The sequence below is a fragment of the Podarcis vaucheri genome (assembly GCF_965113315.1).
Source record: "Podarcis vaucheri genome assembly, chromosome: 3".
Taxonomy (NCBI): Eukaryota; Metazoa; Chordata; class Lepidosauria; order Squamata; family Lacertidae; genus Podarcis; species Podarcis vaucheri.
Window position 1 is genome coordinate 128281446 of NC_138761.1, and position 13823 is coordinate 128295268.

The following is a 13823-nucleotide window of genomic DNA, read 5'->3' on the forward strand; positions in this document are numbered from 1 at the left end:
GGGCCAGCAGCACCGGGCGGGCGCCTAGGCCGGGGCGGCGGCGGCGACGAGGGGCTCCGGCTGCGCTCTGAGCGGAGAAGCCGAGGGCGGGAGAAGCGGCCATGTCGGGCTCTTCGGCGCCCGGCCCCGTGTGGTGCTGCCTGCGCTGGGCCTGCTGCGGAGACGCCGGCGGCGGACATATCGCCCTCAAGGAGATGCCGCTGGTGCAGCTGGACACGCACAGGATGGGTAAGCGGAGGCGGGCGAGGCCCAGTCCGGGGGGAAGGCGGGCTACAAACACGCCCCCCCCCTTTTCAAACAAGAGCGATGGCAGCGAGCCTTGGGGCTGAGGCAAGAGTTCTCTGCCCCCCCCCCCCGTCAGCGAAGCCCGACGCTCCCCACTGGGCCTGACTGCCTCCCACACTTCCCATTTATTGGCTCTCAGCACAGCTGAGGGATGGTGGGAGCTGTAGAACAACAACATAGTTGAGAAAGGCCGGTGGATTTTAGCAATACGATTTAATGCTAGACTAGAGTGAGTAACCCTTTGAACACCCACCCCCACCCCAGAGGGGAGGACACACGGCCCACCTGGGGAAATGCTTCTGCTGTATATTTTCTCTCAACTGCAAAAGGTGCTGGTCTGGGAGAGACAACGATAATTTCCTCCCATAAATTGTTACCCACCCTGCCATTTCAGTTGGGAAATAAATTCTTCCTTTTATTTTCCGCCTTCTTCCAAAGCTTAGCAGAAGAGCAGTGGCTACCTTGTTATCTTATTTATTTTATTTTTCATTTCTTTAACTTCTACACTGCCCTTCATCTGTAGATCTCAAGGCAGTTCAAAACCTTTCACTCGCACTCGTAACATCTGGTCAGAATCCTATTAAAAAATAGGTTTGATTAGCAAGAAAATTAAGTGGATGCCAATAGTTGATTCAGCCTTGACTCCTCTTGCATACCAGGCTGTGTACAGTGGGACCTCGTGTTGCGTAACCTCAAGAGTACAGAATCTTTGGGTTACGGCCGCGGCAAACCCAGAAGTGTATACTGAATCAAATTCTTTGCTGAACTTCAAATAAACTGAATCTACTGCATTTTTCTGGTCTGGAGCACTAAGCATCATCTCATTTCTGTTTTCATCCACATCTTTACTTTGTTCTTTGATCTAAGGTAGCAGTAGGGAATCTGTGATTACCCAGGTGTTCATAGAATCATAGAACTGGAAGAAACCACAAGGGTCACCTCTAGCTCAACCCCCGGCAATGCAGAAATCTTTTGACCAACGCGAGGCTTGAACCCACAACCCTGAGATTAATACTACAAGTTTGAGAATCTCATAATCCCTGACCACTGACCATGCTGTCTGGGGCTGATGGGAGATCTGATCTGGAGGGCCAGAAATTCCCTATCTCTGACCGTGGCAGGTTTGAGATAATGGGGATAAAACAAAAGGGGTAGTCATTTGAGCATCTATTTTCTCAACTGTGGGGTAGGCAAATCAAAAATGTACCAGTACCACACAGATCCAAGACACACTTTCTAGATCCTTCTGAAAGAGAAATTAGGAAGGTTGCATAAGGAAGAAAAGATGTCAACTGAACTGTAAGGTAAAGGTAAAGGTACCCCTGCCCGAACGGGCCAGTCTTGACAGACTCTGGGGTTTGTGCGCCCATCTCACATCTATTGGCCGGGGGCCAGCGCTGTCCGAAGACACTTCCGGGTCACGTGGCCAGCGTGACAACGCTGCTCTGGCGAGCCAGAGCCGCACACGGAACGCCGTTTACCTTCCCGCTGGTAAGCGGTACCTATTTATCTACTTGCCCCCGGGGGTGCTTTCAAACTGCTAGGTGGGCAGGCGCTGGGACCGAGCAGCGGGAGCGCACCCCGCCGCGGGGATTCGAACCGCCGACCTTTCGATCGGCAAGCCCTAGGCGCTGAGGCTTTAGCCCACAGCGCCACCCGCGTCCCTCAACTGAACTGTAGTGATAATCAAAACAAAAACAAACGGGCACATAACTTCTTTCACTGCCCTGGCAGGTAAGTTTTTGATACTTTCACTCTTGATTTGAAAGATAAAGTAGGAACTCCTGCTTTCCATTACTTCCCCATCCGTTTTTTTCTAGGGAAACATATTTCACAACCTGGGGACTGCTTCACACTTATTGAATTTCATACTCTGAAGTGATGTCTGTGTGTGCTCCCTTGTGTGACAACTCAAAACGCCTCTTTCACAGCATGAACATTAAAACATGATTGCAAATATATGCTTTTTCTACTTTTTATATGTGGTAGGAGCAATCAGGATTCATTCACTTCTGGAGTGTATATATGTTAAATGCTATAAAAAATATATAAAAATTTCCTTCCAGTAGTATCTTAGAGACCAACTAAGCTTGTTATTGGTATGAGCTTTTCGTGTGCACATACCAGTAACAAACTTAGTTGGTCTCTAAGGTGCTACTGGAAGGGGGGGGGAATTATTTCGTTTCGACTACAGCAGACCAACAGGGCTACCTACCTGTAACTAGAGCTATAAAAAATAATTGTGTAAATGTCATGTGAGTAACCACAGGTCTTCTTCATATCCAGGAGTGTCTGTCCGGCATATCAGGTTTCCATGATCTTGGATTAGGACATAAATGCAGATTATAATAGGACAACTAATTTTTGCCCCCTTCTGTTATAAAACAATGTGAATTATTGCTGAACAGAGTGTGAGGAAAATCTAAGGACAGAACTGGAGTTATACTGGGAACTGTTTTTTCTCTATCAAGAGGTGTTCCAGTCTCTTTGGATTTTGAATACTTAACTGGAATTAATTTAGAGTAAGCATCAACCTTGTCTTGTTTTGGGAGAGTGCATGGATTTAATTCATAGACTAATGAAACTCCTTAGAATTTTACACCTCTAATCCTTAACACACTATCACACAGTATAAAGACTGGGCGGAAACTGTAACTCCCTTGGCTTCCCAGGGCTTGTCCATGGTGGAATTTAATGTGGATTTGAAGCTTCTTGGATTTTCTAATAATTTTTGTCAGCAGCAGCCTCACAATAACCTCTATCCAAGTGGCAGCCTGTGCTCCTCCCACCCACACCAAATAAGGATTTCCCCACAGTTTAAGGCTACATTCTTAAACATATTTATAAGGTAGAAAGACACAATGAACATAGTATGACTTAGTTCCGACTAGATAGGCATAGGACTGAGCTGCATAGCTGCAATCCTAACCATACTTAAAAAAAATTGTGACAAAAACAGAATAACAATAAAGAGGGGACATGTCTCTTGAAACTTGTTTTGTCTTTTTAAAATTGTTTCTGTCTTTTGGGTTAGTTTTCCCATCAATGCAATTATCCAAGTTTGCTGGTATCACTCATATAGCAAATTATCTTTCTGTAAATCTTTCTGCCTTCCAGCTATTGTCAAGCATGCTGCTGATAGTAAGAATTTTAATAAGTTCTTGCTTAAATGGGAGCAAGTTTCTCTGAAATCAGTTGGACTTATTTCCAAACATACTTGTTCAGAATTGGGCTGCATGTCTTAAATGGAAGTTCAGAATGTTTCAGTTTGATGCTTTTAATTCTGCAGGAACAGATGTTGTCATTGTCAAAAATGGACGACGAGTATGTGGTACGGGAGGCTGCCTAGCCAATGCTCCTTTGCATCAGAACAAGAGCTATTTTGAGTTTAAAATCCAGTCTACAGGTCAGTCAAAAAGTTAACGCTCGCAAAAATTCATCATGTTTTGCTCAGATTGGATTCAAATCACTGAGTAAAATCCACTGTTGCATGAGCAACACACCCTGGGACTTCATCCTCCTCTTGCCTTCCATCTTGTGGCCCCTTACTGCTCAAATCTGAGAATCATAGATTTATATGAAGGAGAGCCAACAAACTGAAGCTCAATCCAGATAAGACTGAGACACCGTTAGTGGGCAATTTCCTAGATCAGGACTTTTTACTGTTTTACTGAGGACTTTTACTGTTTTCATTAAATTATTCACACCAGGATAGCAGTTCACAAGATAATTTCTAATGTAGCTATTGCAATAAAGTTATTTTTTTCCAGGGAGGTGTCACGAAGTCAGCTCCTTGCTAAGGGTGCAAGGTATCCTAGAGAGGCTTCCGCTGGTTCAGTCCTAGCACCTCCACTTAAAGGGTCAGATTGCCTGAGACTTTGGAGAGCCATTGCCAGTCAGAGTAGAACCAGTTGGAGCCCTTGTTAGCCATGTTGATTTGCAAAATGCTTTGCTGGCAACCAAGGGTTCCTTCAGCTTCCTTATGGAGCCAGGTTGCAGCCACTCATTGCCCATAATTCAGTGTAGTTGGGACCAGTTCAAGATGAGGGTTCATTAAAAAAAATGGCAAGGGCTTTTAAAAGGGTTCTGTTGCAGTTGAGCAGGGGCGGGAAGATAAAGGTTTGGTTTGACTTCCTGATCAATATATGCTCATTATTTCACCTACTGTCATGACATAGCACAGTCAGTTGTGTGTGGAAATAAGCTACTTGGGCAAGGCTGGGGGAACGTCTTGCAAGTTCCCCCAGCTTTGCCCATTTCCACTGTACTACACTAAAGTACATTCTCTCTCTCTCTTCTCACTTCTCCCATGGCTGTGCCATTCCATTTCCCCCCTCGCCATGTATTCAGGAATCTGGGGTATTGGTGTTGCGACTCAGAAAGTCAATTTGAATCAAATTCCTCTTGGGTGTGATGTGAATAGTCTAGTACTAAGAAATGACGGAGCGCTGTACTACAATAATGATGAGAAGAACAGGTTGCCAGCAAACAACCTTCCACAAGAGGGTGATATTGTGGTGAGTTTCTTTCAGTATTGCTTATATGAATCTGATCAGAATTGATGGTGTTTCCTGCAAGCCAAAGCTAACTTCAGAGCAGATGTGATAATCTCTGCTATATTTGCAACAACAGAGTCCAGTTAAGCTGGTCTTTATGTAAAGTTGGACTTTAATACTTTAAGAACCCCAAGGTCCTTAAAAGGAACCTGTTGTTGCCATAATTCAGGCCAATGGAAGAGCACACATTCAATCAAATTTAATTCATAATAATAAATCTATGGCCCTTACAATGTGGTGGAGTGCGTGGGTTTTTATGTATTTTGTGTCATTTGTATTTTTATGTTGTGAACCACCCTGTGATATTCGAATGAAGAGTGGTATACAAAACAAACACACAGGGCTGTGGGTACTTGACGTAGTAGGATATTGGATGTAAGTAGCTCCCTGAAAATGTTCATATTTTTAAAGTAAGTTTGTAGCTCTTATAGCTGTTAATGTAGAAGTTAATGTTGAAATGTCCACAACATTCAGAAGTAAAATAAATAAAAGTGGAGTCTAAATGTCACATTTGTGTTACAGGGAATTACATATGACCATGTAGAACTAAATGTTTATTTGAATGGGAAAAATATGCACTGTCCAGCCTCAGGAATTAGAGGAACTGTCTTCCCTGTGGTATATGGTAAGTTTGGGTTCTCAGGACTTATTAACACTTTGACCTCCCTACTACACAGCTTCCTATTTTCCACATAGACCAATATTCTGAGAATGGGCTTATATTTTAATAGAACATTCCTACCCCCCGTTTGGGACGCGGGTGGCGCTGTGGGTAAAACCTCAGTGCCTAGGACTTGCCGATCGTATGGTCGGCGGTTCGAATCCCCGCGGCGGGGTGAGCTCCTGTCTTTCGGTCCCAGTTCCTGCCCACCTAGCAGTTTGAAAGCACCCCTAAGTGCAAGTAGATAAATAGGTAGCGCTTTATAGCGGGAAGGTAAACAGCGTTTCCGTGTGCTGCGTTGGTGCTGGCTCGCCAGAGCAGCTTTGTCACGCTGGCCACGTGACCCAGAAGTGTCTTTGGACAGCACTGGCCCCGGCCTCTTAAGTGAGATGAACGCACAACCCTAGAGTCGGACACGACTGGCCCGTACGGGCAAGGGTACCTTTACCGTTACCTTACCCCCAGTGTAAGGTTCCTTGTAGTCTCTAGGGTGGTCTGGTGGAGAGTTGGACAACAGCTTTTCAGAACATCCACTTGAGACTTGTTGATCAAGAACTTGGACCGATGGCCATAGCTGCTATTCTTTTCTAACCATGGAAGATTCTTATCATTGCTCTGCATAATCATAAGGACCAAAGGTGGTGGTTCCTTTGGGATTTAGGCCACATCATCTTTTTCCCCTGCCTTAACAACAACAAAAAATAGTTCTTTGTGCTCAAATGGGTAGTGCTGAGTGAATTTTCTTATTATGCAAAGGTAATTTGTTATTAAGTGCTATTCACCTGCTCACTTGTAATGTGTAAGAATTGCAGGTAGAGAGGCTTTTGCAAGCTGGATGAGAACAGGTCAGCTGTTGATGTGCCACAAAGATTTGTGAGCTTTTAACTTTTGTTGTTTGAGTTGCAAGGCTTTCTTAGACTCCATCATAATTTCCAGGAGTATTGTTCTGCATTTTGTCAACATAAGTAGTATTTTAATCAAGAAAACAAAGGTTAAGTCTCTGCCAAGGCTCGTTGAATGTGAAGTATGCATATATGCAAGTTTTTCACTATTTTCTTCTTCCTTCTTATAGTGGATGACAGTGCCATTTTGGATTGTCAGTTCAGTGAATTTTATCACACTCCTCCAGCAGGGTTTGAAAAGATACTCTTTGAGCAACAGATTTTCTGAATGTCCCTACTGAGGATTTACTCCCTAGCACTTTCTACAAAACCTATTCTTTTAAAGCTTCTCATTATTCCTAGGACACAAATTTGTATTTAGTAATGTTTAGGTGCTTGGGCTGGACAACCATATTACCAGAGAAGTATGTTGCAAGTGTTAGATTTGACTATGGTTTTGTAACATGGACAATATTTGATGTAAAGGTATGCAGTCCACTACACTGTGATCCCTATATGCCCATGATGACACTGTTCAATACATTAGTGTTATATGCTGTTACATTCTTAACAAGTCTGAGAAACCACACAACAATTTATGGATTAAAAGTATTGTCCACAGCAAGTGTTTCATCTTTTTTTCTAGCAAGAGATTTTTTAAAAAGTGTTCTTGTGTTAAATTAGGGCAAAATGCCGACTATAATAAGCGAAGCCAACCTCTCATTTAAAGTCTGCTTACTGGAACAAGCAACTGTGGTGAATAAATTTTTTGATGTTGTAATAAAGCGTTTCTTTTGAACTCTTAATTAGTTCTTTGGGGGATATTTCATTTACCTCCCCCAGAAAATAATAAAAAATATAGGTTGTTTTTTTCTCCTGTTTTTATGAATATTTTAGGTTGATTTTCTGTGTACTCAGAATATCAAGAATTTTGTAAAGCTAATACTATAAATCCAGAAATCTGAAGCATGTTGTACATGGACTGCTACATTAAAATAAATAATTTTTACCTCTGAGAAAGATTTATTGGGAATAGTACAGCAGGTGTTTTTTTAAAAAAAAGTTTGTACTTCAATATAGTTGCCCCCCTTTCTTTGCTATTTTCTTTATTTGCTAATTGTTGAAAATTATGTCTTTGCATTTCAGATCCTTGAATATATTATCTTAATTCTGTTTGCAAGTACAGTAGATTGAAAAAGCTAATTGCTTTATTGTTACAGTTAACACACATGCATATCCTGGCAGGTTTTTCAGCCTTATGAAGGAAATTATTTTGGATTCTTTATAATCCACTGATTCTAGAAATACTTATTTTTCTGTTATTGTGGTATTCTTCAGAGATGGAACTTTTCACAGTTTTCATGGACTAGTGCTAGAAGCTATGTTTATGCCGGAGGCTTATTAATCCAATTCTTTTCAGTGGAGAAAATATTCAGAATTCCTACATTCTGCTTTTAGAAAGATGTTTGTGCAACTACTTTTGCCCACTGCTTTTAAGATTCGGCATGTATTAAAACAAAAAAAACATGACATCAGCCAGACTTTTAAGAGCTTTAGTTATGATGGTGCAGGAGCTTGAATTAGAATCATAGAATCATAGAGTTGGAAGAGACCACAAGGGCCATCGAGTCCAACCCCCTGCCAAGCAGGAAACACCATCAGAGCACTCCTGACATATGGTTGTCAAGCCTCTGCTTAAAGACCTCCAAAGTAGGAGACTCCACCACACTCCTTGGCAGCAAATTCCACTGTCAAACAGCTCTTACTGTCAGGAAGTTCTTCCTAATGTTTAGGTGGAATCTTCTTTCTTGTAGTTTGGATCCATTGCTCCGTGTCCGCTTCTCTGGAGCAGCAGAAAACAACCTTTCTCCCTCCTCTATGTGACATCCTTTTATATATTTGAACATGGCTATCATATCACCCCTTAACCTCCTCTTCTCCAGGCTAAACATGCCCAGCTCCCTTAGCCAGTGTGAATACACTGCCAGTGTGAATACATTGCCAAGGGGGGAAAGCACTAATGCTCCTGAATAGGTGTTAACTGCTTGCCCCAATGAAACATGTGTGGGTGGCAAATGCTATTGGCTGGTTTCCTAAGCCAGGAAGGTGTTTTCCCTGGGGACAAACATATATTTACATTTTGTATATCAGCATCAACCTCATGAACAGCCACGTTATGACCTTGCTACAGCAGCATTTTCTTGCTACTGGCTCCCAACACTTTAAAGACTGGGACAAGCTACAAACCAGGAGGTGTGTCCAGGTTACTGATTTAAAATTACCATGCACATTTGGGATGTATATTTATTCATAGGTAGCTGAGACACATGGATGCCAACTCCCTGGGTGGCCAAGCACCCACAAAATTCCCCCTGAAGGGCCAGGCACCCACAAATTTTGGTGCCAGGGCCATGCAGGCTGCATGGCACCCACGGTTGCAGGGCCAAGCTGGCACTCACTCCTGCTAAGAGCACTTCAAGCATTAACTCTGAATGCTAAGCTGACCCATAAATTTGGGCTGGGCACAGAATAGCTTTTCAGAATGCGTGCACCCACCCCTAATACATCTCTAGTTTAAAAAAAAAAAATATTTCAAAATCTTAAAAAACTTATTTGAGGGAAAAGAGGGATAAAAGAGTACACATCAAGCAAAGCAATGCCTCTATCAGAAAAGTTGTCTCTGGTCTAAAAAGGAAACTAGCAGTACACCAAAATGAACAAGCAGGAATGTTGCCTGTCAAAACTCCATTTAAAAACCCAGCAATTAGGGACTGAGTGCCACTGAGATACATATCCCACTTCCACTTACCTTGTTAGCTGAACACTCTTTGAGGGCCAAGCAGAATCCCGCATGGGTATGGAGAGCCAAAGGTCATTTACTGCCCATCAAGGCTTCCTCTTAAAATTGAGAGAGCAAATCAAGTACATGCAAACAAAGTCAAGTGCGCAGAGCAGAAAGCTCCAAGGAACACAGAGAGTAGAGTAAGCTCACAACTTACATGGGGGTTACATTGCAGGGATTGTGCCTAAAGTAAGGTTACCAGATGTCCCTGTTTCCCAGGGATAGTCCCCAGATTTACAAATCAGTCCCCTGACAAAATCCATGGAAGTTGAAAAGTGTCCCCTGATTCATTGAAAAAAAATCTGGTAACCTTAGCCTAAAGCCAACATTGTGTATAGTCAAAATACCCGTACATGGGGTTCATTGGCGGGCAGAATTGCCAGTGTCTCCCTGGATTTTTGTCAAGTGAACAAAGTTCAATGTGCACAAGTTGTGGGTTTGCTGTTTAGTGTATATTTACAGGACACATTTGGGGGGTGGTGGCTTAGTTCTGGTATCTAACAACTTGACAACCATCTTATTGGTTGTTAATCGGCTACAAAAGCAGCCACCCAGTTTCCCTTGGTGTTAAAATCAGGTCCTTGAAGAATTAAGGTACTTTCAGATGTGGGCATCAAATCATTCCCATTATGCTTTACGATGGAAGTGAAATGCCAATATTGCTCCCAGACTTTGGTGAATCCAGATTGGCAGCTGTGAAATGCTGGTGGGGGAGGTGTTATTTTCATCAGCAACTCTGTGTATTTTGTGCTCTCTCCATGGTTATCCCACCACCTGTAATTTGAGGGGGAAGGAGACAGAATATTGATACAGAGGTCGTATTTGTAAAGTGAAGGGTTAAAGTGACAGTTAAAGTACAGGTGGGATTCTTAGGTACCCTGGTCCATGTGGACCACATATTAATCATCTGGAGCTACAATGACATCAGATGACCAGTACAGTGTGCTTTGAATTCTCAATAATCAGTTCATGGGCGTGACAGAGAGGGGCAGCTGCCCTCCCCAAATCAATAAAAATACATAGCTGAGGTTCTGCTCCCCTTAACAAAAGGGCTCCCCCACAACAAAAAATCCTGGCTGTGCCCATGGATCAGATGGTTGTCAGGGCTTTAAAGTTCCAAGTAGTTCTCTCTGTAAGCAGAGCACTTGGCTCTATGCAAGCCTCCCTCCCCCTGTAAGCTCATCCCCAACGCTAAAGAGAGCCATGGGGGCGGGGGCTTCAAAGCATCACACAAAGCTATATAGATGAATTCCTTAATAAATAGGGATTACAAAAAATCTCTCATCAAAGCAAGGTGGATTTAAACCAGAGAATAACAGAACAAGAGATAGAGGGTGCCATTCAGGACATGCAACTGGGCAAATCTCCAGGACCAGACTGACTGACTTCCAGATATTACAAAGCCTTGAAGGAGTGGTTGGTTCAACCGTTAAAGGAAGTCTGCAACGAGATTCTAGAGGGGGAAAAGGCACCAGAGTCGTGGAAAGAAGCTTATATTACACTCATACCAAAGACAGAGACTGAAAAGACTCAACTTAAGAACTACCGCCCAATATCATTACTTAATGTGGATTACAAAATTTTTGCAGACATTTTGGCAAAAAGATTTAAAAGAGTGTTGATGGAGAAGATTCATAAGGACCAAGCAGGCTTTCTCCCAAAAAGGCACTTATCAGACAATGTAAGGAATATAATAGATATTTTGGAACTGCTAGAGGGGAACATAAACACCAAAGCAGTGCTGATCTTTGTGGATGCCTTTGACAATATTTCTTGGAGTTTTATGAAAAAGAATCTCCATGGGATGGGGGTAGGCCAAGGATTTGAGAACGGTATGGGTGCGATATACTCTGAACAAAAAGCTAAGTTGATTGTAAATAATGTGATAACTGAGGAGCTTAAGATAGAAAAAGGAACACGACAGGGGTGCCCAATTTCCCCATTGCTTTTCATTTCTGTTCTGGAGGTGTTGCTGAATATGATTAGAAATGACCAGCAGGTTAAAGGTGTACAGGTCGGAGCTAAACATTACAAGTTAAGGGCCTTTGCAGATGACTTAGTATTGACCTTACAAGAGCCAGACACTAGTACGAAAAGGGTGTTGGAGATAATTCAACAATTTGGCCAGGTAGCCGGATTCAAACTGAATAAACAAAAAACTAAAGTCTTAGAAAAAAATTTAACAGTCATGGAGAGGGAGAAATTTCAAGAAGAGACAGGTTTGACAGTGGTTAAGAAGGTGAAATACCTAGGGGTTCACCTGACATCTAAAAATTTGAACTTGTATAAAGACAATTATGAAAAATGTTGGTCAGAAATTAAAAAAGATCTAGAAATATGGTCAAATTTGAAATTGTCAATGTTAGGCCGAATTGCAGTTATTAAGATGAATGTATTGCCTAGAATGTTATTTTTGTTTCAAACTTTGCAGATTCTCGACAAGATGGATTGTTTCAAGAGGTGGCAGAAAGACATTGCGAAATTTGTCTGGCAGGGCAAAAAGCCCAGAATAAAATTTAAAGTACTTACAGATGCAAAAGAAAGAGGGGGATTTGCCCTGCCGGACTTAAAACTGTTCGACAGTGGAATTTGCTGCCAAGGAGTGTGGTGGAGTCTCCTACTTTGGAGGTCTTTAAGCAGAGGCTTGACAACCATATGTCAGGAGTGCTCTGATGGTGTTTCCTGCTTGGCAGGGGGTTGGACTCGATGGCCCTTGTGGTCTCTTCCAACTCTATGATTCTATGATTCTATGATTCTATGAAAACTGTACTATGAAGCAGCAGCGTTTTGCTGTCTGAAAGAGTGGATACTCCTCGAGAACACAGATATCTTGGATTTAGAAGGTTTCAATAACACATTTGGTTGGCATGCATATTTATGGTATGATAAAATCAAAGTGCATAGGGCCTTTAAATATCACATTGTCAGAAAAGCGTTGTTTAATGTTTGGATAAGATATAAAGACTTGTTGGAAAATAAAACCCCTAGATGGTTGTCACCCTTGGAGGCTAAGGCATTGAAGAAACTCAATATGGAGGCCGAATGGCCAAAGTATTGGGAAATTTTGGAACCAGGTGGAGATAAATTGAAATTACAGAGTCATGAGAAATTGAAACCTAAAGTACGAGATTGGCTCCATTATTATCAAATAATGGAGATCTACAAACAAGATAGGAAAATTGGCTTCCAGGTGGAGAAATCAAAATTAGAAACTGAATTGTTAGAACCCAATACCAAGAATTTGTCAAGAATGTACAATTTGCTGCTGAAATGGAATACACAAGATGAAACAGTTAAATCGGCTATGATTAAGTGGGCACAGGACATTGGTCATAACATTATGTTTGCTGACTGGGAATGGTTGTGGAACACCGGTATAAAATTTACGGCATGTAATGCCCTAAAGGAAAATATTATGAAAATGATTTACAGGTGGTACATGACCCCAGTCAAGCTAGCAAAAATTTATCATTTGCCTGATAATAAGTGTTGGAAGTGTAAAGAAACCGAGGGTACTTTTTATCACCTTTGGTGGACGTGCCCGAAGATTAAGGCTTTCTGGGAAATGATATATAATGAAATGAAAAAGGTACTTAAATGTACTTTCCCTAAGAAACCAGAGGCCTTTCTCTTGGGCATTGTCGGCCAATTGGTGTCAAAAAAAGATAGAATTTTCTTTATGTATGCTACGACAGCAGCAAGAATACTTATCGCAAAGTATTGGAAGACACAAGATCTACCCACTCTGGAAGAATGGCAGATGAAAGTGATGGACTATATGACATTGGCTGAGATGACCGGCAGAATCCGCGACCAGGGGAAGGAGACGGCAGAAGAAGAATGGAAGAAATTTAAAATCTATCTTAAGGACTATTATAGACTTGATGAATGTTAGAATGTCGAGGTTTTGAGAAAGAAAGGGTTACAGCGATATAAGATTAGACTGAAGGAAAGATTAAGAAGAAATATGTTTGACAGATTTAATTGGAAGTTGCTGGAAAACTTTGGACATTGGGATGCAGATAGGGGAGGTATGGGGGAGTCTGAGAAACGAGGTTTATGAAAAAAAGTTATGAAACTATACGTGTTTGTATGTCTTTTTATTTGTTCGTATTGTTCAAAATTTTTTTTTGTAAAACCAATAAAAAATCATATTTTTTAAAAAAAATTCAAAGCATCACACAAAGCTTTCTGTAAGTACCAACAACCAGCTAATAGGGCTTGCAAGGAGCTTCCACTCCGGCTAGGTAAAGGTAAAGGGACCCCTGACCGTTAGGTCCAGTCGTGGCCGACTCAGGGGTTGCAGCGCTCATCTCGCTTTATTGGCCGAGGGAGCCGGCGTACAGCTTCCGGGTCATGTGGCCAGCATGACTAAGCCACTTCTGTCAAACCAGAGCAGCGCACAGAAACACCATTTACCTTCCCGCTGGAGCGGTACCTATTTATGTGCTGGAGCGGTACCTATTTATCTACTTGCGCTTTGACGTGCTTTCGAACTGCTGGGTTGGCAGGAGCAGGGACTGAGCAACGGGAGCTCACCCCGTCGCGGGGATTTGAACTGCTGACCTTCTGATCAGCAAGTCCGAGGCTCTGTGGTT

The 13823-nt window shown here is 42.3% G+C and overlaps 1 protein-coding gene across 1 annotated transcript; it reads left to right on the top strand.

Annotated features, from left to right (window-relative positions):
* The first annotated feature begins 11 nt into the window (after positions 1-11).
* SPRYD7 (SPRY domain containing 7) lies at positions 12-7189 on the top strand. Its single transcript, XM_082215831.1, has 5 exons — positions 12-228; positions 3575-3691; positions 4636-4802; positions 5364-5466; positions 6575-7189. The coding sequence occupies exons 1-5, from the start codon at positions 102-104 to the stop codon at positions 6670-6672; spliced, it is 612 nt and encodes a 203-aa protein (XP_082071957.1). The 5' UTR covers positions 12-101; the 3' UTR covers positions 6673-7189.
* Positions 7190-13823: the final 6634 nt, after the last annotated feature.

What these genes read in the sequence shown, in the direction of transcription:
- SPRYD7 (XM_082215831.1), top strand. Translation starts at nt 102, where the DNA reads ATGTCGGGCTCTTCGGCGCCCGGCCCCGTGTGGTGCTGCCTGCGCTGG. An exon ending in GCTGGACACGCACAGGATGG is followed by an intron (nt 229 to 3,574) that starts GTAAGCGGAGGC and finishes TTAATTCTGCAG; the next exon opens with GAACAGATGTTGTCATTGTC. An exon ending in CACAAGAGGGTGATATTGTG is followed by an intron (nt 4,803 to 5,363) that starts GTGAGTTTCTTT and finishes TTTGTGTTACAG; the next exon opens with GGAATTACATATGACCATGT.